The sequence below is a fragment of the Megascapheus bottae genome, chromosome 3 (genome assembly GCF_031878675.1).
Source record: "Megascapheus bottae isolate mThoBot1 chromosome 3, mThoBot2.hap1, whole genome shotgun sequence".
Classification (NCBI taxonomy): domain Eukaryota; kingdom Metazoa; phylum Chordata; class Mammalia; order Rodentia; family Geomyidae; genus Megascapheus; species Megascapheus bottae.
This window is the reverse complement of record NC_143511.1, coordinates 62,900,218-62,921,734: the sequence shown is the minus strand read 5'-3', so window position 1 is coordinate 62,921,734 and position 21,517 is coordinate 62,900,218. Positions and strand designations below refer to the sequence as shown.

The following is a 21,517-nucleotide window of genomic DNA, read 5'->3' as shown; positions in this document are numbered from 1 at the left end:
ATGCCCTCCTCATCCCCAGTCCAGTCCCCAGCTTAGGCTGATACGGAGCCCACACACTTTTTATATTCAGAGGAGTTGGCTGGGTGGCACTGGTCCCTCTCAATAGGTGACCCGGCCTCCATCCTCTCTAGGGGGGAATGACAGCATGTGATATTTACACAAACTTTCAGAAAAGAGCACCCCCTCCTGATAGGCAGCCAGCGCACGCTCTGTGTTTGTGACCCTGACTTTTAAAAATGTCACACCTGCATATTTGGGGAGACTTATTGACAGCTAATTAGGAGACGCAATTTGTATCTACCAGTCTTTGAAAAACATTTTGTAAATCAGGTAATTGGCTTGAACAGTGCAGAGGAGAGATGTGTGCCTTGGATCCATCATTCCCAAATAACTCAGTCGGCAAGCCGGCCAAGAATTCAGAGTGACAGCTTCAGGGAAAATACAGAAATGCCTGTTTTTCTGTGTTCACGATGGACAGCCTGGCTCTCAGGAGATTTTTAGAAACAGATGGTCCGTCCATCACCCCAGGGAAGGGGTGTGAAAAATTCAAGCTGGCTGGAGCTAATAAGCTCTTTGGGACAGAACTATGGAGATGACTACTTTTCTTTCAGCCCTTGCCCACTAGCTGGGGAGATATTTACCAGGCCGCAGAAATTCAGTTGAAGCAGCATGAGCTGACACCTGCCTGGGGCTAGGTCCTTCACTAGACACAGAGAGATGGGAAAGAACAAGACAGCCCATCGTAGCACACCTTATCTGGATTTGATTGACCCTTAAACTCTTATTTGGTGCAAGTAATAAGAGCCAATGTGCTTTTATTTGTTCAAGTGGTAAGACAGGTTTTTAATTGTCTTTATACAGGTGATGTGCAAATTGTTTACAATTCCATAAATCAGATAGATGATGAGTGCAGTATCACTCTTTCCTTAGGGCCAGTGTTTTAAAATGTAAGGCATACTTTCTGACTTCCTGCTCTGTTCCACAATCCTTCTTCATCTGTCTTTAAATTCTTTTCACCTTTCTCTGATAGTTCCCCACGTGTGTTTCAAAGTGCTTACCACAGGAAGTTAATAGTATTTGTTAGCAGTTGCAGCCTGACTGCACAGACCAGGCCTCTGTGTTCCAGTAGATCCATATGTTCAGGTTACATCCTCTGCCTCTGCCATAGTCAAGTGTGGTAGGAGGTGTATTGTAGGAAGTAGATGCACAAGCAGAAATAGAGGGGCCCAGGAGGGAAGGGTGGCCCACAGAAGAAGGTGGGGAGAGAACGTATGGGCAGGACAGGCCTCCAGACCAATGGGCTGTCCTGACATAGGGAAGGGAGAAAGGGAAGGAAGGAGGATAGGCAGGAAAGCTGCTGGCAGCCAGGTCTCTGAGGTTCAGAGACTGCCCGTGGTTTACTCATGTATTGGCCAGAAACAGAGCCCTTGTCCTGTCACCATGCTCTTACTTTGTGGCCATGGTACCTGGAAGAAAGTGACATCATTTCAAAAGTTGAGGCATGTCCTAATGCTCTTCCCCTTGGTTGCCAGCTTGTGAGGCACCCATTGTCTTATGCCTTTTCTCTGGGTTCTTTGGTACCCCTCCGTGAAACTCGTTTTCTCCTAGTTGCTTGGATTGTTCTTCACTCATAGCTAACTTGGGCCTGGTCAACATCACCTTGTTCACATTACATGGCCCAGAACTTGATGCTCACACCTGATATCCAGGGAGCCAGGTGTCTACTGTTTCTCTGTACCCACAAAGAACATAGCAGCATATTATCCATGGATACCCTCCTTGTCTGGAATTGACTCCCGATTCTGTTCTTACTCCCTGGGTACCTCTTTAAGCAAATTACTTGCCATTTCTAACCTTCAGCTTCTTCATCTATTAAAATGTGCATAGAGACAGGACATAGTTCACAGGCCTGTGGTGATATTTCAAGTGAGCCAATATGTATGAAGCAATTAGAATAGCCTGACACACATAAATTCAATATAAAGGCTCACCATGTTGTTATTATTGCTACTATTCTTATTTCCAGATATAACACCAGAGTAAAACATTTATTGAGTACCTGTCCTATTCAAGGCATGCTTCTACATCACGCAGATTCAGTTTTCCAGACTGTTCCTAGTACTTAGTAGACAATTTGAAGATGTTTGAAGTTAGTTTGCACACAAAAGAAGGAAATAAGGTAAGGTAAGGTAAAACAGAAGGGAATATTCCACATTAAGCATTTTTGCTTTCATTACAGAAAATACTTGTTTGTTTCTACAAAAACGCAATGGCACAAGAATATAGCGTGTGTTTAATTTAGATGCATGGTGCAAGGCTAGTTTTTAACATCACTGAGTGATAAGAAATTTAAAGACCTGTTTTTGAGTTCAGAAAGTCAGCCATAGAACAGGAAAAGGAGATGTCAGTGATTGAGAAAGAACCCTGGATGTAGAAAAATCCTTTCTGGGGCTTAGTTGGGTGGTACATACCTGCAATCCCAGCTATTCTGCAGGTGGATCATACTTTGAAACCAGCTGGATGGTGATACACACCTGTGATCCCAGCTATTGAAGAGACAGAGGTAGGTAGATTTGCCATTCTGGACAAAAGTAAAAGACCTAGCTGAAAAAAAAAATGAAAAAGCAAAAAGAATTCAAGGTGTGGTTTCAGTAGAACTTTGAGTTCAAATCTCAGTACTCCAAAGACAAACAAACAAAAAAAGCCAAACCACTTTGTCTTTTTAACACAATACAGGTATTTTTTAAAATTCAAGTAAGACAAAAAGTACCAAGAAGAAAGTTATCAAATTACCCTGACTCTCACCATCTTTAGATCTCAGTCCTATTTAGATGATGGCCATTTTTAATTTCTATTTATTTCTTACTAAATAGAGATGGACAGTTTTATAGGTAGAGAGGAAACACCTTTATAATGTAGGATTATTATTATATCTACTTGAAGCTTATATTGAAGTTAGTTTGCACACAAGAGAAGAAAATAAGGTAAAACAGAAGGGATTATTCCACACTAAGCATTTTTGCTTTCACTACAGAAAATATTTGTTTCTACAATATCTCTCTAAGGGTAATAAAGGATTGTGAGGAGCATCAAAGTTAAGATCCTGACCCTTAAATTCCAGTTTTCAATTTTATTTACTTATTTTGTTCCTAGCGGGGTACTGCCCCTGAACTTCTTTTGCTCAAGGCCACTGCTGGCTTTTTCTGAGTAGTTTATTGGAGATAAGAGTTTCACAGACTTTTTTTCCTTGCTGTCTTTGAACCACAATCCTCAGATCTTGATCTGAGCCTCCTGAGTAGCCAGGATTACAAGTGTGAGCCACCAGCACCCAGCAAGTTTTCAGTTTTAGCTGATATTGAGTAGAGCCCTTCTATTGCAAAGGAGGAAATGAACTTTCTTCCAGTTCCTTTCCCTTTTTGTCTCTAGTTCCTTTCCTCTCTTGTATGCCTGGATCAGCTTTCCTGAAGAGCTCTCATTGTCACTGTTTCTTTGTCACAAGCCCTTCGTTCCTGGGATTTATGCTTTCATTTACCATTTGGTTGGCTGGATTTTGTCAAATACTTTCTTTACTCCCTGCCACCAAGGCTGGCTCACAGGTATTTTGTGGCATGCTGAGTTCATAGCGTTTACCAATAGCATGCCCTGTCTGGGGTCAGTGGCCATGGAAAGACTGCCTTCCAATAATCAGAAGGCCTAAGGCGACCATTTCATTCAGGTCAGCACTGGGACTGCGAGTGTTCTGAACCGATCAATAGTGAAATGACAAACAACCCAGGTGAAAAAATGGGCCAAGTCATCCATCCAAAAGAGGAAGCATAAACAACTCTAAACGTAGGAAACAATGGTTTAACCTCTCATAGTCAGGAGTGTACAAACTGAAATGAGACATGGGGTACCCTCACAAGACTGGCACAAATGAAAGCTGGCAAAGAGATCTCTCAGACATTGCTGGGAGGGTGAATGGATCACTTGAGATGAGGCACAATCAATGATAGCTAAGACACATTAGGTGATTAAGAAAAAAAATTCTGGGTATGAAGGGGTCCTAAAAAATTACTTCATAGGGACTGATGAGGTAGTTTTATGCCTTTAATCCCAACTAATCTAAAGGTCCTAGAAAGACTGCATTATGTTTGTCAGGAGACAGGCTGAGAAATGTTCAGCCATCTTGCTTACAACCAGCAAAGACACTGAGGTGTCTGTCAGCAGGAATGAGTGAAAACAGTTCTGTCACTGTTCAGGGGCCTTGGCACAGCTTTGACCATGAGCAAACCACTTCTGTGGCCAGTGACAAAACACTCACAAACTGTAATGCAGAGCCAGAGGGGTAAGTTTCTGCTGGATTGTGCAGCAGATTACACTTCCAAAGACTGATGATGTTGGGTTTAGGAACTATACACACATAAAAAGCACAAAGAAAAGTAAGGATGGATAAAGGAAAAGTTCAAATGCAGGGCTCCCCCTGGGTCAAGGAGGGGTGTGTGCTGGAGTGCACAAAGACTTCAGTTTCAATTAAGTGTTGGACTTACTGTCTGTTTTCATTAGTTTTTCTAGTCTGTATACACACACATATATGTGAATATTGTATATGTATGTATGTGTTATGTATGTATGTATATGCTAGTACTAGGGCTTGAACTCAGGACCTGAGTGCTGTCCCTTAACTTTTTTTTCATTCAAGGCTGGCACTCTACCACTTGAGCCACAGTTCCTGTTTGTAGTAATTATTGGAGATAATAGTCTCACAAACTTTCTTGCACAGGCTCCAAATTTTGATCCTCAGATGTCAGCTTCCTTTTAAATAACTAGGAATACTGGCATGAGCCATTAGTTCTTAGCTGTTTTTCATATTTTATGTTGTATATAAATAGCACATTTCCTTCCTATAATAATAAATTATTCTTTTTTGATTTTATATTTTGCCGGTACTAGAGTTTGAACTCGAGTCCTCATACTTGCTTGGCTTGTTTACTTGGGTTGTACTTTACCACTTGAGTCATACTTCCACCCATGCATTTGGCTGGTTAAGTAGAGATGGAGTCTTTTGCCAGAGTTGGCTTCAAACTATGATCCTCTGGATCTCAGCCTTCTGAGTAGCTAGAATTATAAGCACGAGTCACCAGCATCCAGCAAAGTAATGGCATTTTCTTTACAATGAATTAGTGCTGTAGGGCTGGTAGTTTGGCGTAGTGGGGGAGTGCTTACCTAGCATGCACAAAGATCAGGGTCCGATTCCTTGGTACCACATACATAGAAAAGCTGGAAGTGGTGCTGTGGTTCAAGTGTTAGAGCTCTAGCCTTGACAAAGCCCAAGGACAGTGTTCAGGCCCTGAGTTCAAGTTCCCAGGACTGGCAAAAAAGAGAAAAGAAACAGTGCTATAGACTCATATTGTGCAGGTTAGTTGGGCAAAGTTCCTTCTGGAAAGAATAATAGTTACTGGAATATAATAACACTGTGAAAAATGAATAAAATTATTTACCTAATGTTCTCAATTTTTGTGCCCAGCACATAGTAAAGGTGGGACATATGTTAGCCAGCACTCTTTTCTTTCTCTTCCATTCTTTTTATTTTATTATACTTTGAGATGGGACCTTACTTTATAACCCAGTTTGGCCTCAAACCTGGGGTCCTTCTGTTTCAGCCTCCTGAATGCTGAGATTACAGGCATATACCACCATACTCAGCAGCTACTGGTATTTACCGCAAGGGCAGAGAAGGTATTTGAGAAACTGTCCTAGGTGGTGCATCCCCCAAACAGCAGAATAGTTAAGTATGATACAGCCGGAAGGAGTCTATTGGAGCTATGCTGGCTGAGTTTTGGTATCTGGAGGGTCTTGGGGGCTGAGGATCATGATTTTTTTTTTTTGGCTAGTCCTGGGGCTTGACCTGAAGGCTTGGACACTGTCACTGAGCTTCTTTTGCTTAAGGCTAGCATTCTACCTCTTGAGTCACTAGATTTTTCTGTTTGTGTGGAACTGAGAAATCAAACCTAGGGCTTCATGCATGCTAGGCAAGCATTCTACCACTAAGCCACATTTCCAGCCCCAGGACCACTGAAGCTAAGGAGCTAGACTGAGCCAACTGGGGCCTAGGGGCCAAATCCAGTTGTTGCTACTTTTAAAAATAAAGTTGTGTTGGAATGCAGCCCTGCTTATTCCCTTACATTTGTACTAGTCTTGGGGCTTCAACGTAGAGCCTGGTTCGTTCTCTCTCTCTCTCTCTCTCTCTCTCTCTCTCTCTCTCTCTCTCTCTCTCTCTCTCTCTCTCTCTCTCTCTCTCTGGCACTCTGCCACTTGACCCACACTGTCACTTCCAGCATTTTGCTAGTTAATTGGAGATAAGAGTTTCATGGATTTGTTTGTGATCTTCACTTCCTAGCCTCCTGAGTAGCAAGGGTTTGCAGGCATGAGCCACCCATGCTTGGCCAGAATTGAATCTTGCTTAGGCTCACAAAGCTTAGCATACTTCAAATACTTAGCATCTGGCCATTTATGGAAAACATATGCTGGCCCCTGCCCGGGTAGGAGAACTTGGCACAAGAATCGCAAAAGAAATGGTGGTTTCCAGGCCAACAAAGAACTTTGTAAGAAAGCTGGGTTTCCTGCCCATGGAGGGACCCTGCTCCTCCTCGTGAGTCCTGTGGAGGCGGTGGACTGGGACAGGCTGGACTCATTTGCTTCTAAAGTCCCCTTCTGCTCTGAAATTCTGTGTGCTGTAATTCCCGGTTTCAAAGGGGTTGTTATTAGCACTGACATTTTCTTGGCATTTTTACTTTTTAACACTCGGCCACATTTTCTTTGAAAAGTTTAAAATTTTTAAAAGAGGTTTTAATTCTTTAAAAATGAGATCTAACTGAAAATGAGTTTCATTCTGGACTCTGTTTTTTTTTCCATTAAGAAATTAATTCTGGCCTTTGGATCTAGTCCAAAGACTCATAAGAGTCTATAGGTGCCAGGAGGCTTTCTTGGTGACAAGCCCTTATGAGGAAGAGGAGGGACCATTGGCTGTGGCATAGTGGCTGGAATTTGGAGGCAATAACCACAAACAATGACAGCAGATATGACATCAAAGTCACTAATGAAAAATCTGCAAGATAAGAGAAAAGGGGAAGGTGGAAAGGCCACAGTGACTGAGGACCCGCTAGGAGGCACAGCTAGGCTCCAATAGCAAGACAGCCATTCCCCTTTAAGCTATTGCATAAAATAGGATTGGTGGTGGTCTTATTTCCTGTGTCCTGGGCAGGTGATGGCCAGCCATGCCAACCAGTGGGATAACCTCCCTGGGTGAATGGAAAAAGTTCTCAGGGGGAGAATTTGGGGGGCTGAGTTAGGAGACCATGATAAAGTTCATCTCCTTCCTGGACTCAGAGTCCCTCTCTGACTGAGAGTGATTCATCAGAAGCCCAAAGGCTGAAAGAAACTTGCCATAAATAACTTCTCAATATGATTGTTTTGCCCAGCACACGGGCTGACTGAAAGCTATCAGACGAACACCTTAAATGAGGTATTACAAAGCAGCTTAGGCAAGGGCAGGTCCCCGAGAAGGGACAATGATGAACAGCTCTTATGGGACCATTTCCGAATGCAGCATTTAGGAGTTTTATATGAAATGAACATGAAAGTGACTTTCACCCGAGCAGGGAGGACAGATGCTGGGAGATGTGTCCAATGAAGCGTTTGCACATCCTCCCTGAGAAACCTGATGCCTGGAGAAAACTCCCTCACGTTTGGTGAACTGCTCACCAGGTAAACTGACGGGCAGCTGGCTGCCTTTTAGTGTGTGCTCTATCACTAAGGAGTTAATCACCTGCCCCTCCTGAAGCCAGAGACAAAAGGACTCTAACAAAGACCCCTAGGGTATCTCTCTCCTAGGTTTTAAACATTTTTACTACTAGCAAGAAACTCTTTTCAAGTAAAGTATTATTTGGAGACTGATACTTCCTCTAAAGCCACCACAAGAGAAGGGGCTGGCTGTAGGGGAGGGGCCAAGAGCTGTGACCTCCCAGACCAACTCTGGATTCTGCTGGGATGAATTTGAAACCTCTAAGTGGATCCAGTCCCAAAGTTATCTGTTTGGGGGCATTAGTCCTGTCAGGGAAGAAGAAACAGGATTGAAGTAAGTCTGAGAAAGAAGAATGTTGAAGTAGGAGGCTTGGCCCTATGGCCTGGAGTTCATTTGCTATGAAAGTGTGCCCTTCATGGAGGCAGGGAATATTAGTGCCCGATGGGCTGTTTCTCTTCCCTCAGCCTGAGGGCAGGTCCAGAAGAAATCTGGGCTTGCAGCATTATTCTGCAGGAAATATTCTCTTCTAGAATATGTTAGCTTTAGCCTTCTCTGTCTGTTTAGTTCAGTAGATTATTAGAAGATTCCAAACCTATAATCCAGAAATCCTTCTCCTTGTCTTATTTCTAGACCTCAGTGTCTGTGTCTGTCAATGAGAGCAGGGATTATGTTAGCAATCTCTCCCATTGGGGTACCACACTTTTATCTAGCTATTAAAAGCTACCTATCCTTTTTATAGCAGATAAATACATACCATATAAACTATGAAAGAGACCTCACCTATAAATTAAGCCTACATCTCCTCCCATGGAATTAATTAACTTTGAAGAAAACCTCATGAGTTTGCCTTTCTCATTCTGAGTACACTAGCTTTCTATTGCTGCTATAACAGGTTATCACAAACTTAATGATTCACTAAATTTATTTATTTATTTACTTATTATCTCACAGTTTGTTCCAGAAGTCTAGGTACTATGTTGTTTGGTCGTGTGTTTTCTACTAAGAGTTTCCCAAGGCCAAAATCAAGATATCACCTGGGCTGTGTTCTTATCTGGAGGCTTTACCTGGGGAAGACTAGCTTCCATGCTCCTTCAGGTTACTGGCAGAACTTGGGATGTTAGAATTCTAGGAGTTTAGGGCTATAGGAGTCTTCTTGGCATGTGGCCCTCTTCAGCTTTCAAACCATATGAAACTCATGCATGGTTCCAAACTAAATCTCCACTTTTTAGAACTTAGGTGATTATAATGACACCCAGCTAAATTATAACACAGATAGTAATTTAAAACCAGCTCCTTAGTACCCATAATTACATCTGCAAAAATTCCTGTTGTCATGAAATGTAGCATTTACAGGAGTAGTCAAAAGGAAAGGTAGGATCCTCACTCTGCTTGCCACACCTAATCTGGTGTGCACTGGGTCTGATCAACATTCTGGAACATTTAAAGACCCTTCACCAATAACTTGTCATTAAATATCCTCAAAATTTTGAAATGATGTAGAATTTTGAATTGGCAGGCTGGGAATGTGACCTAGTGGTAGAGTGCTTGCTTAGCATGCAGGAAGCCCTGGGTTAGATCCTCTGTACCAAATACAAATAAAAAGCCGAAAGTGGTGTTGTGGCTCAAGTGGTAGAGTGCTAGTCTTGAGAAAGCCCATGGACAGTGCTCAGGCCCCAAGTTCAAGCCCCAGGACTAGCAAAAAAGTAATTTTGAATTGGCATAGCCAGGAACAATGTTTGCAAGAAGTCAAGGTATCATTACTAATACAGAATCTTGGAAAAGACAAGGTATTTGTGAGATGTTTGCTGAGCAACTGTATCTTAAGTTCTTAATGTAATACAACTTTGATTATAAATCTTCTGGTACTGAGTTATGATTGTCATTGAATTAAATAACAAGCCAAAAGTCATTTCAGAAATGTAAAAGACTAGAAATTATTCAGAAAATCATGGGAGAAGAATTAAAACATGAACTGTTCTGCTTGGGTTCTGTGGATGGAGAAACATCAAGAACAGTCTCCCTTTCCTCCTTTGTTCCCTCTCTCCCTCCCTCCCCCACCACCTCTTTCTTATTTTTCCACCTTTCTTTGTTGGCCCCAAAAGTTAACTTGGCTAACTTTAAAAATTAGTGTATGTATGTATGTATGTTGGACAGGTGGGGGGTGTTGCTGGTCCTGGGGCTTGAACTCAGGGCCCTGGGCACTGACTCTAAGCTGTTTTGCTCAAGGCTAGCATTCTATCACTTGAGCCAGAACTCCACCTCTGGATTCTGGCAGTTAATTAAGACAAGAGTCCTATGGACAATTTTCCTGAATAGGCAGGCTTTGAACTGGGATCCTCAGATTTCAGCCTCCTGAGTAACTAGGATTATAGCTAGGTACCACTGACACTAGCCTAAATTAAATTTTTTAAATATATCATTGGGGTAATATATAGAGGGGTTACAGTTACATTCATCAGGTAGTGGGTACATTACCTCTCATACATTGATACCCCTTCTTGGGTTTTTGTCTCAATTTCCCTTCACCCATCTACCCCAGTCATCTTGTTTTCCCCCTTCCCTTCCTTATTTCAAATAAACAAATAAACATATATACAATATACCAGGTAACAACATCAGAGATTAACCACAAGGGGAAAAAATGAGAAAAGAAATAACTGCATATAGTACATTGAAAACAACAAAGATAAACCTCATGTTTCCATATCCTAGAGTTCATTTTGTTTAGTCTCATCCAATATGACCATATATGTACATAGCTTTTGAGATATGATTCTCTGCTAGGAGAGTCTTAGATGTGAACTAATTGTTACAAATGAGGGAAACCATTGAGCCTCTGTTCCTTTAGATCTGGCTTATTTCACTTAATATGATTTTTCGAAGTCTTTCCACATCTTTACGAATGCATTCTTTCTGATGTCAGCATAGAATTCCATTGTGTATAAGTACCACATCTTCTTTCTGCAAGATCAACAAGGGATCAAAATCATAGATACTCCATGAGAAGTAATTATTATTATTCTAAGTTATCAAAATGAAATACCATACCTCAAGTATGTTTTTTTTTATTTACTAGGAATAATACAGTCATGATAGCACATTGTCCAATTGGCTTCAAAAATTTTGGCCATGCAAAGGACATAGCTAGTAAGTTAAATAGAAAGCCCACAGAATGGGAGAAGATCTTCACTAACCATACAACAGACAAATGCTTCATATCTAAAATATACATACACCTCAAAAAATTGAATCTCTTTAAACAAATCCTCAAAGAAACAACCATCCCATTAAAAGGTGGACTAAAGACTTAAAGATATACTTCACTGAAGAGGAAATAAAAAGTGCCTATAGACACCTGAAGAAATGCTCCACATCTCTGGCCACAAAAGAAATGTAAATCACTTAATATGATTTTTTGTAAGTCTTTCCATTTCCTTACAAATGGGGCAGTATCATTCAAAAAATCATATTAAGTGAAGTAAGCCAGACTCAAAGGAACATAGGCTCAATGGTTTTCCTCATTTGTCACAATCAGTAGAAACCTTGGGCTCTCCTAGCAGAGATTCACAGTAGAACAAAATCTAGATACATAAGGCCATATAGTATGATGCTAAATGTAAGGACCTCCAGGATATAGAAACAAAAACCATATTATGAGTGATTATTGTCCTTAATGTACTATGTTATCTTTCATCTCTTTTGTTGTCCCTTGGTTATCTCATATTGTTAAAATATTTCACCTTGTTATCTGATATATTTTATATATGCTTAATTGGTTATTTGAAATAGGATAGGGAAGGGGGAAATCAAGATGAGTGGGGTAGGGAGGAGGGAAATGGGGACCATGACATGAGAAAGGGTATCAATATTTGAGAAATAATGTACCTTCTATCTGGTGAATATAATGTAACCCTTCTATTAATTACAATAAAAATATATGAAAAAACAAAAAAGAAATGTAAATAAAACAACTTTGAGATTCCCCCTCACTCCAATTAGAATGGCTAATATCAAGAAATCTAATAACGACAGATGCTGGTGGGGATGGGGTCAGGAGGGAGTGTAAACTAGTTCAACCACTCTGGAAAGCAGTGTGGCGATTCCTCAAAAGACTAAATGCAGAGCTCCCCTATGACCCAGCAATCCCACTCCTGGGCATTTACCCAAATGTCCGGAAAGAAGGGCATACTAAACTTACTAGCACAATGATGTTCATTGCAGCATTATTTACCATAGCTAAGATATGGAGCCAACCCAGATGCCCCTCAGTACATGAATTGGATCTAGAAGATATGGTACTAAATAAAAAATTTAAGAGCTGGATTAATTGTCAGTTACCTGACAAATAGAATCTAATTTTTCATCTTGACATTGAGAACCCTGGTTCCCTTCCCCAAACCACTTGTCCTGTTTAGCCAGAGGCAGGGGTTGGCTGTGTCTGTGTTCAGCTCCTTTTCCATATTCCTGATAGTCTTCCCATCCACTTCTCCCTTCTCAGATGTCCCCTCTCTCACAGTCCTACCTGGCTCTCCCTTACAAGGGAGATCCTAGATCAGGATCTCCCCCAAGCACTATCTACCATTTAAGGGGACTGAAATGCCCTGTCTCCCGACCTTCAAAATGAAGGAGTTCTCAGAGGCCAGGGCCTGTGGCATATTATGTCCTCTATCCTAGGAGCATTCAGGAGATATGTGAACACTAACACCAATCCACTCTGTCCCATACTGTGATTATTAAGGTGCAATGAGAAGGAGCAGAAAGGAAGAGGAGGACTGAAGGAAGAGGAGGAAGAAAGGAAAGGAAAGGAAAGGAGGAAGGAAGGAAGGAAAGAAGGAAGGGAGGGAGGGAGGGAAGGAAGGGAGGGGAAGGGAGGGGAGGGGGGAATGGAGGGGGGAGGGGGGAAGGGAGGGAAGAAAATGCCAAATCATATCCTTCTGGGGCTCATATTCTTGTGTAAGAACTTAGTCATCATCCAGACAAACAAAAAATATAGAATGATATACTAGTGACAGGATGTGTGTGGGGGTGTGTGGCTATTGTGTATGGGAAGCTAAAATTGTGGGAATGGTTAAAAGGAATGGGCCGCATTGATAACCAAGAATAGTGCTCCTGTCTAAGAACCCAGCAGGTGCAAAGGCACAGAGACAGGAGGGAAAAACAAAAAGGAAGGTAGGTGAGTATCCAGAAGAGGGGAGAGAAATCGGGTTGGGGGTGGGGAGGGGAAGGCCAGACTATGATGAATGCTAAGAAAATCTCCCCCAGCTTATAAATGACACAGTACTGTGATTCTCTGGCCAGTTAGCCTCATACTTGAAGCATTAAATGGCCTGCCCATTCACTAGGGAATGGATCTTTGCCCAATGACTAAGGCCCAAATATTTACAGTTGCCTGAGATTGTAAGATATGCTTATTCCCAAAGATTTCCTTTTCTGTCCCTGAAGGTTAGAGTTTTATTGCCCTGTAGGACTTCAGCTAGTTTGGTATTTAATTTAACTACCTCATTTCTCATTTTTGTGTTCACTTGTTATAAAAAAAATTGCCTGTTTCTCCAATCCTCTTTGAAACCTACTTTGTCTTCTTGCAGATTCCCTTATTAATGAGTTAAATAAATGTTAACATGTGCACGCTATCGATTTTTGTGAGAATTATGTTTTTAACCTTTCAAGCATTACATTGTGATAGGAATTTGAAAGTGCATAAAAAGCCAGAGAGTGAGAACATGTTTATGTTTTACAAAGGACTCTGTGGTGGCTGGGGTAAGCAGGTAGACTTCACTGGGCTCAAGGGAAACAAAATGCCCAGGTAGCAGCTAGGGAGAGAGGGCCACATGTTTGGAATGAGGGAGGTAGAAATGGGAGCCCTGACTTACTCCCAACACACACAGACTTGATTGTCTTTCTATGTTAGACGATCACAATCTGTTTTTTCTTTCTTTTGTGGTCCTCTGGGGTTTGAATGTGCTGGGAGGGCATTTATACCTCTTGAACCATGCTCTTAATCTCTTTTGCCTAGGCCAGCCTCAGACCACCATCCATGATTTACAGGTATCTCCCACTGTACCTAGCCCCATGGTCTGGCTTATTAGCTAGTTTTCCTGTCTGGTTTGGGAGCTCCTGGACAAGGTCTTGTCCACCCTTCATATTTTCTCAGCAACCATCCCTGGGCTGTGGATGGCAGCCATTGCTAAGTGAATTCAATCCTTTAGATTCCTCTACATTGTCCTTTCTACTATTGTGATGAAATGCAATCACATACTGTTTACCACTTTAAAGATCTTTAAGTGCCCAATCGGGTGGTAATATGCACATCCACATTGTTGTGTAACATCACCACCCTCAGCCTTCCAAATGGAAACTTTTGAGCACTAATTGAGCACTAATCCTTATTACACCTTCCTCAGCATCTGGGAGCTACTGTTCTATAAATTTGAGTGTTTACTCTAGGAACTGCAAAGGAACGGAATCATACAACATTTACCCTTCTGTGTGGCTTAGTTCATTTAGCATAATGTCTTCAAGTCTCATTCATGCTTTAGCCTGTGTCAAAAATTCCTTCCTTTGTATGGTTACGTAATATTCTATTGTGTGTACATGTCATGATTTATTTATCTCTCCCTTTCTCTGTGGATGGACATGAGGATATGGCTACTGTGAACCATACTGCTGTGAATACAGTCCAAATATCTCTTTGGGTTCCTGCTTCAGTTCACTCTGGAATCCACCCAGAAGAGGATTTGTGGGATCATTGGCAATTTTATGTTTATTGTTTCCTTTAGCTGAATCATCTTATGTTTCCACTAACAGCACCCAAGGGTTCTAGTTTCTCCACATCCTTGCCAACACTTGCTAATGTCTATTTGTTTTTCTTTTTAATGGCTGTCCTAAGAGTGTGAATTCATCATTTAAAATATAAACAAATTACTATGACAAGGGAAGACCCTACAGTGAGAATGTATGTGTGTATGTATTGGTGTAGGGATCTAGTCTCATTCTTGTTCAGATGGCTGAGGGGATTGAGGGTAGTCCGGGGTTGGGAGTGTGCTTAGGGAGACCAAGGCTGAGAAACAGGGTGCCAAGACAATCTATGACAGCTAGGCTGGGACCCAGTTAGGAGGTCCCATCCCTGCTGGACTAAGGCCAAGGGTTGCCTTGCAGAAGAGCTTGCTTCTGGGACCTCACTGTTAGGCTCTTGCCCCTGGAAATCATGTCTAATGTGAGCCTCTCTTTCTCTATGTTGTTTCCTTCTCAGTGTGACAATGCAAAAGGATTGAAAGCCTTCTATGATGCAATAAAATACGGGCCAAACCATTTGATGGTGTTTGGAGGCGTCTGTCCATCTGTCACATCCATCATTGCTGAGTCCCTCCAAGGCTGGAATCTGGTGCAGGTAAGGGCCCAACTTCCTTTTGTAGCAGTGGTGAGTGGAAGGAGGGCATCTTTGCAGGCTGCTGGCATTGTATTGGAGTGCTTCTTTGTGTGATATGGTTTCTCGGTTGTCTGAGTCAGGCTTCCTGACTCTGTCCTGGGTGATGGCATCTGGCCTCCTGCTCTCCTTTCCGCCCAGCCTCACCCTCTCATCCAACATTGTATAGCATACACAGTAAAGCAGCCCTGATGTCACACCATATGCTTGAACCCCCAGTGCTCACCACTGACTGTACCAGACTTGCAGGACCATTAACTCTGGCGAGCCTGCCTGCACAGTGACTTCTTCTGCCATCCACTCCATAGCATAGTCCTCCAGACAACACCTACCCCACATAATCCTGGCCTGAGGACCTCAGTGCACTACCTGTTCTGCCCCTAACCAGATGCCCCTCTGCCTACTCAGCTTGCATTCCTCTGTCACTGAAATATTCTCTACCAAGACCGCCCTTCTCCCAGTTAATCCTTCTCTGGGCCCCTGGCCAGTTACTCATTCTTCATGACACAGATTTATCCACTAATGACTCCTACACTAATGTATGCTATAGTCCGGTGCAGGTGAAATTCCCCAGCATTAGCTGCTATTTGGAATGAGGGAGTAATACAGAAGGATATGACCACCAAGGTGAGAGGTAATTGTATTTGTGTACTTACTTCTGTAACCATCCTTTTACCTTTCTATCCCCTCAGTCCATCCTTTCATCCCTTCCTCCTTCCCTTCATTTCTCCTCTATCCTTCCATTCATCTTTCCATCATCACCCATCCATCCATTATCTCTCAATCTGGCCACCCATTGTCTGTCTATTCATCAGCCTTACATCTGTCCATCCATTCATACTTCCAGCCAGTCAGCCAACTAAACAACAACTGCCTGTTTGGTAGGCACTACGGATATGGTACTGAACAGGATGACGCAGTCCCTTTAATTTCAGAGTTACATTCAAGGAGGAAACAAGCAAGCAATAATTGGTGATGATGATGATGATGATGATGATGATGATGATGATGATATTGATGATATTGTATAGGGCCTACTAGGTACCAAATTGTTTTGAGACTTATGGACATTAACTCAACCCTTATATCTGCTCTGTGGTCCAATGATCATTCCTATCTTATAACCAAGGAAACAGTCCCAGAGAAGCTAAGTAATTTGTCCAAAGACACAGAGCTAACACACAGTAGGACCATGACTTAAATTCATCTAGTCTGGTGCTTAAGATAATGCTGTGTTATCTGTCTTTGGGAGGGTAAAAGGGGGACAGAGAAATGGAGAGACAAAGAGTGAACAAGTACTTCAGTGCTACTTACTAGACACTAGGTTGAAAATGAACTATACAACTTGTGGGTGGGGATGGGAGGGAAAAACTGAGAGAGCACAAGGAAAGGGGTGGCAATGTCCAAAAGGAAATGTACTCTTTACCTGACTTATGTTAATTTGTAACCCCTCTGTATATCACCTGTATAAAAAAAATACAAGCTGGGGCTGGGAAGGTAGCCTAGTGGTAGAGTGCTTGCTTAGCATGCATGAAGCCCTGGATTCGATTCCTCAACACCACATACACAGAAAAAGCCACAAGTGGTGCTGTGCTCAAGTGGTAGAATGCTAGCCTTGAGCAAAAGAAGCTCAGGGACAGTGCCCAGGTCCTGAGTTCAAGCCCCAGGACTGGCAAAAAAAGATACAAACTATAAACAAGATAAAGCAGTGTAAGAACTTTGGACTATGTTAGGGTGGTCTAGAAAGGCCTCTTAGAGGCTGGGCCTGAACGAAGGGAGGAGTCCATTGGGTGGGTGGGTGGGTGGGTCACCCACCGGGTCACCCACCCACTGGTAGACAGAGTAGCAGCTGCAGGCAGGCAGCTTGTGATGGGCAAGGACCCGGCATTGCCAAGGAACAGAAAGCAGGTGGTGAGACTAGAACCTGGGTACAAGTTGGGGTTTGAGTGTCAGGGAACTTGTTCCAATGGAAGATTGAGGGCAGAGTCCAAGCATATAGCTAAGGGGTGTGGGGGAATGGACCCAAGGCATGGCAGAGGTGTGATGAAGAGACCAGCTACTCAGCCCATGACCCTGAAAGGCTTCTCAGGGCAGGATATAGCTAAGGGGTGTGGGGGAATGGACCCAAGGCATGGCAGAGGTGTGATGAAGAGACCAGCTACTCAGCCCATGACCCTGAAAGGCTTCTCAGGGCAGGTGATGTGGGGCTGGCTACCAAGGGAGAAGAGGGCATTGGACAATTGGAGATGAGGGGGAGGGCACTGCTGATAGAGTAGAACAGGCATGCTGAAGTGGAAGGTAGAAGGTGGGCTTGAGAGTGGTGACACATTCTTTGGTGGAAATAGGCCATATGGGGTGTGGGTGGATGCAATAGGAGGGGAGCCCCGAAAAGCAGCTCCATGTGCCATGGTGTAAACCCTGCCATGCACCTATGAGCCAGCATGGTATCGTGTGGCTCAGCAGCCTGGCTTCAGGGCTTGAGAGCTGTGAGACTTCGGATGAGTCATTTACCTTATCTGGACATGAGCCTCCCTTTCTGGTTTGCAGTAAGCGTCCACTGAATCCTGAACTAAGGGCACACGACAGGTGTGAGATCCTCTCTCAGGATGGACTTGACCTAGGGGTGAAGTGACATGGCATTCTCTGCTTCTAGGCAGTGTGCAGACTTGTGGATTCTCTACTTCTATTTCTGTAGAACCACTATACGTTTTTGTTGTTGTTGTTAGTGGTGGTAGTATTTTGTTTTGTTTTTTTGTGGGTCATGGGGCTTGAACTCTGCCTGGGCGCTGTCCTTGAGCTCTTCAGCTCAAGGCTACCACCCTACCCTTGAGCCAAGCCCCATTTCCTGTTTTCTAGAGGTTAATTGGAGATAAGAGCCTCAGGCCCTTTTGTGCCCAGGCTGGTTTTGAACTTTGATCTTCACATCCCTGCTCCTGAGTAGCTAGAATTACAGGCGTGAGCCACTATACCCAGCCACTATACATTTTTCAATGGGATTTTTGGCTGATAACTCATTTGCAGTCCTCTGCCACCCTAATTCTCATTGCCAGACACAGGGGCCAGACCAAGGGCTCCAGCTGCATGTGTGAGGGTCCAGGAGCCTGGGAGCTGTACAATGCTGAGCAACTTGGGGTACCCTAAGGATCTAGGAGGCAGAATTGGTGGGGTGAGCCTAGAAAAGCAGACTATCTGAGCCTTGTAGAGCTGGGCAAGGAGGGAATAGGAACTTGAATCCTGAAAGAAAATAACTTGGGGGCCCAGACTTTTGGCTTCTTGTGTTCTCAGCCTTAGGGAAAAAAGCCCCATTTATTATAAGTCAAACTCTGTGGCCCTCCCCAGGATCCAGGAAGCCTAATGTACCTCAGAGATTGAGGGTAGAATGAGCAGGTCTGTGGACACTCAAGTGATTTAAGAGTCCCTTAACTTGTTCGAAAGTTGGCTTGGAAACAGTTTCACAGATGGGAGAATCCATACAATTTGCATAATTGAAAGGGGCTGGGACTGCCCTTTGGGACAGGCATGGGTTCTTCCAGGACAGAGAGGTCCTGGAATGCATCATCGGTGTTTCTGTTTCCTGTGCCACAAAAATCAGAATTTGCACACCATTGGGGTGAAAAACTCACCCTGATGCCAAAATTGGTTAAATTCTACATTTGCCTTTTGCTCAGTGTCCTGATTCATGGGTTGTTGTGTAGGGAGGCTAACACTGTTTGCCTTGTGACGTCACTTAGCCACTGGGAACCTCCACTCCTGCATCTAGATTTAAAAACTTCTTCACAGAGTCCCAAGTCTCAGGCATAGACAAAGGTGGTTCTGACTCTCTCTAGCCAGGGCAGACCCCATGGAGGGTGCATGGCTCCGACCCGGGCATGAGCAGGAATGGTCAGATGGGATGGGCACTGGAGAAGGGAGCATATGGGATTGAAGAGGAAGAGGAAGTTTTGATCTCCAAAGCTGCATGGCTTTTATTTTCCTTTCTTTCTTTCTTTTTTTTTTTTTTTTGACCTGGGGATTGTACTCAAGGCCTCACACTTTGATTTGGCTTTTTGCTCAAGTTCAGCATTCACATCTCAAGTGCAGACATTTTGCTGTTTAATTGGAGATATGAGTCTCTCAGATTTCTCTAGCTAGCTCAGAACCTGGATCCTAAGATCCTCAGCCTCCTGGAGTAGCAAGGATTACAGGCGTGAGCCACCAATGCCCAGCTATGCATGCAAGATTTTGAGAGATTTTGATGGTGTTCTCGCTGGGAGCAGCTGAAGCCATGGCAGAAGTTAGAGGGGAGCAGACAAGCCTTGCTGCTGGCAGTCTCCCACGTGGCCCACGCTGCCTGCCTGTGTAGCTGTGATGTCCCTTTTGCTAGAGTTTCCAAGGGCACTGTCATCTCAGAAAGATCTGCTGTCAGAGGAGATGAACACACAGAATAGTTAAGACCAGGCAAGTAGCTTTCAATCTATGTGAGAAGAGTGGTCTTATGTGGGGGGAAAGCTGGGGTGATGCTCAGGTTCTGGTGTTTTGTTTGGAGAAAGCCTGATTAGGAAGTTCATCAAATCCCTTAAGAATGTAAGACTACTTGCCACTCAGAAGGAATTCAGTGCCAGTAGATTAGAGGGCTTTGGAGCACTGGTGGCTCAGGACAGATTCTCTCTGCGTCGTTTCCTCTCCCAGGAAATGGAACATGGGGAAAAGAGAATGTGGAAGAGACTGTAGAACATACTTCTAGGCACTCAGCCCAGGATCACCAGGGCAAAACCCACATCCAAGGTGCAGCAAGAGAGGGCTCTATTGCTTGGTCCCTTTCCCAGACCACTTCTTGCTCACGACCCTGCTTAGCCTTCATGGCATGACTTTTCCTCTGGTGGGGGTGGGGGCATCCTGTATGCTCCTCCTCCACACATATTTGCTACCATCTGTCTGCCCCACTCTGGCCTGGAGCTGGCAGAGTTCAGAACCCCATGTCATTCAATCCCACACCCCTGGCCTGATGCGCATGCTTTAGTGCCCTGGAATGTCCCCTGCTCAAGACATAGGCGTTTGCCTTCTGGGCCTCAGGCTCATCCTCACAGACCCACTGCAGAGTATCTGAGCTGGCTTGACCTGAGGGATCCTGAGGGAACTGCAACTGCAGCCCTTCTAAAGGGAGACCCAGGGAGGCCTTTGGCTCAGGCTCAGCTGAACTTTCCCAACCCCAGAACCACTGTGTTCTCATTATTTGCAATTGTCTGGAGACCTCTCTGCATCCTGACCTCAAAGACCCCAAGGTGGCTTGTGTGTGGCCTACCAACCACTGTAGGGGTCGCCCTGCAGACCCCTGCCAGCCTAGTTCTCTTTTATTCTTTCATTTTAATGCAGTTTTATTGTTTTTATTAAGGTTGTACAGAGAGAGGGGTTACATTTCATAAGTCAAGTAATGAGTACATTTCCCTTTTAGACAGTTACTCCCTTCACTTTCCCCCAGTTTCCCTCTCTGTCTCTGCCCGCAAGTTGCATAGTTCATTTTCCACGTAGTATATACTGAATAAAATGACTACATTTGTGCACCCTTCCTTTCTCCTTTTCTGTGCTTCCACATTTTCTCCCCTGAAAAGACAACAAACAAAAACAAAAACAAACAAAAAAGCCCCGCAACAACAAAAGCCCAAATAAAAAACACCATTGCCATCTGGGTGTGCTGCCTCACACCTCTAATCCTAGCTACTCAGAAGGCTGAGATTTGAGGATTTAAGCTCAAAGCCAGTCCAGGCACTAAAGTCCATGAGAGTCTTACCTCCAATTAACTACTAGAAAACAGGAAGTAGAGCTGTGGCTGAAGGGGTAGGGGGGTAGCCTTGAGCTGAAGAGCTCAGGGACAGTGCCCAGGCCCTGAGCTCAAGCCCCACCACTGACAGAACAAAACAAACAAAAAAAAACCCCACCATTTCCACCACCATTCCACCACCCCACCACCCCTCCCCCCAAAATGTCTCTGTTTCCTGGTCTTTAAAATTATTTATCCATTCGTTCATTCATTCATTCATTCATTGAATTCTGGGCCTGGGTACTGTCCCTAGGATCTTTTTGCCCAAGGTTAGCACTCTATCACTTGAGTCACAGCACCACTTTTAGCTTTTTCTGTGATTAATTAGAGATGAAAGTTTCACAGCTTTTCCTGCCTGGGCTGGCTTCAAACCACAGTCCTCAGATCTCAGCCTTCTGAGTAGCTAGGATTACAGGAAGAGCCACCACTACCTAGCTTATTTTTTATTTTTTTTAATGTTTGTCGGTCTTGGGGCTTGAACTCTGGGCCTGGGTCTTGTCCCTGAGCTCTTCAG

General features: G+C 43.6%; 1 protein-coding gene across 1 annotated transcript in view; it reads left to right on the top strand.

Moving 5' to 3' along the window:
- Gabbr2 (gamma-aminobutyric acid type B receptor subunit 2) overlaps positions 1-21,517 on the top strand; it is a 327,777-nt gene that overhangs the window by 111,024 nt on the left and 195,236 nt on the right. Inside the window, exon 2 of the mRNA XM_090330311.1 lies at positions 15,033-15,170. Coding sequence (XP_090186437.1) covers positions 15,033-15,170 — 138 coding nt within the window. The remainder of the gene's footprint in view (positions 1-15,032; positions 15,171-21,517) is intronic.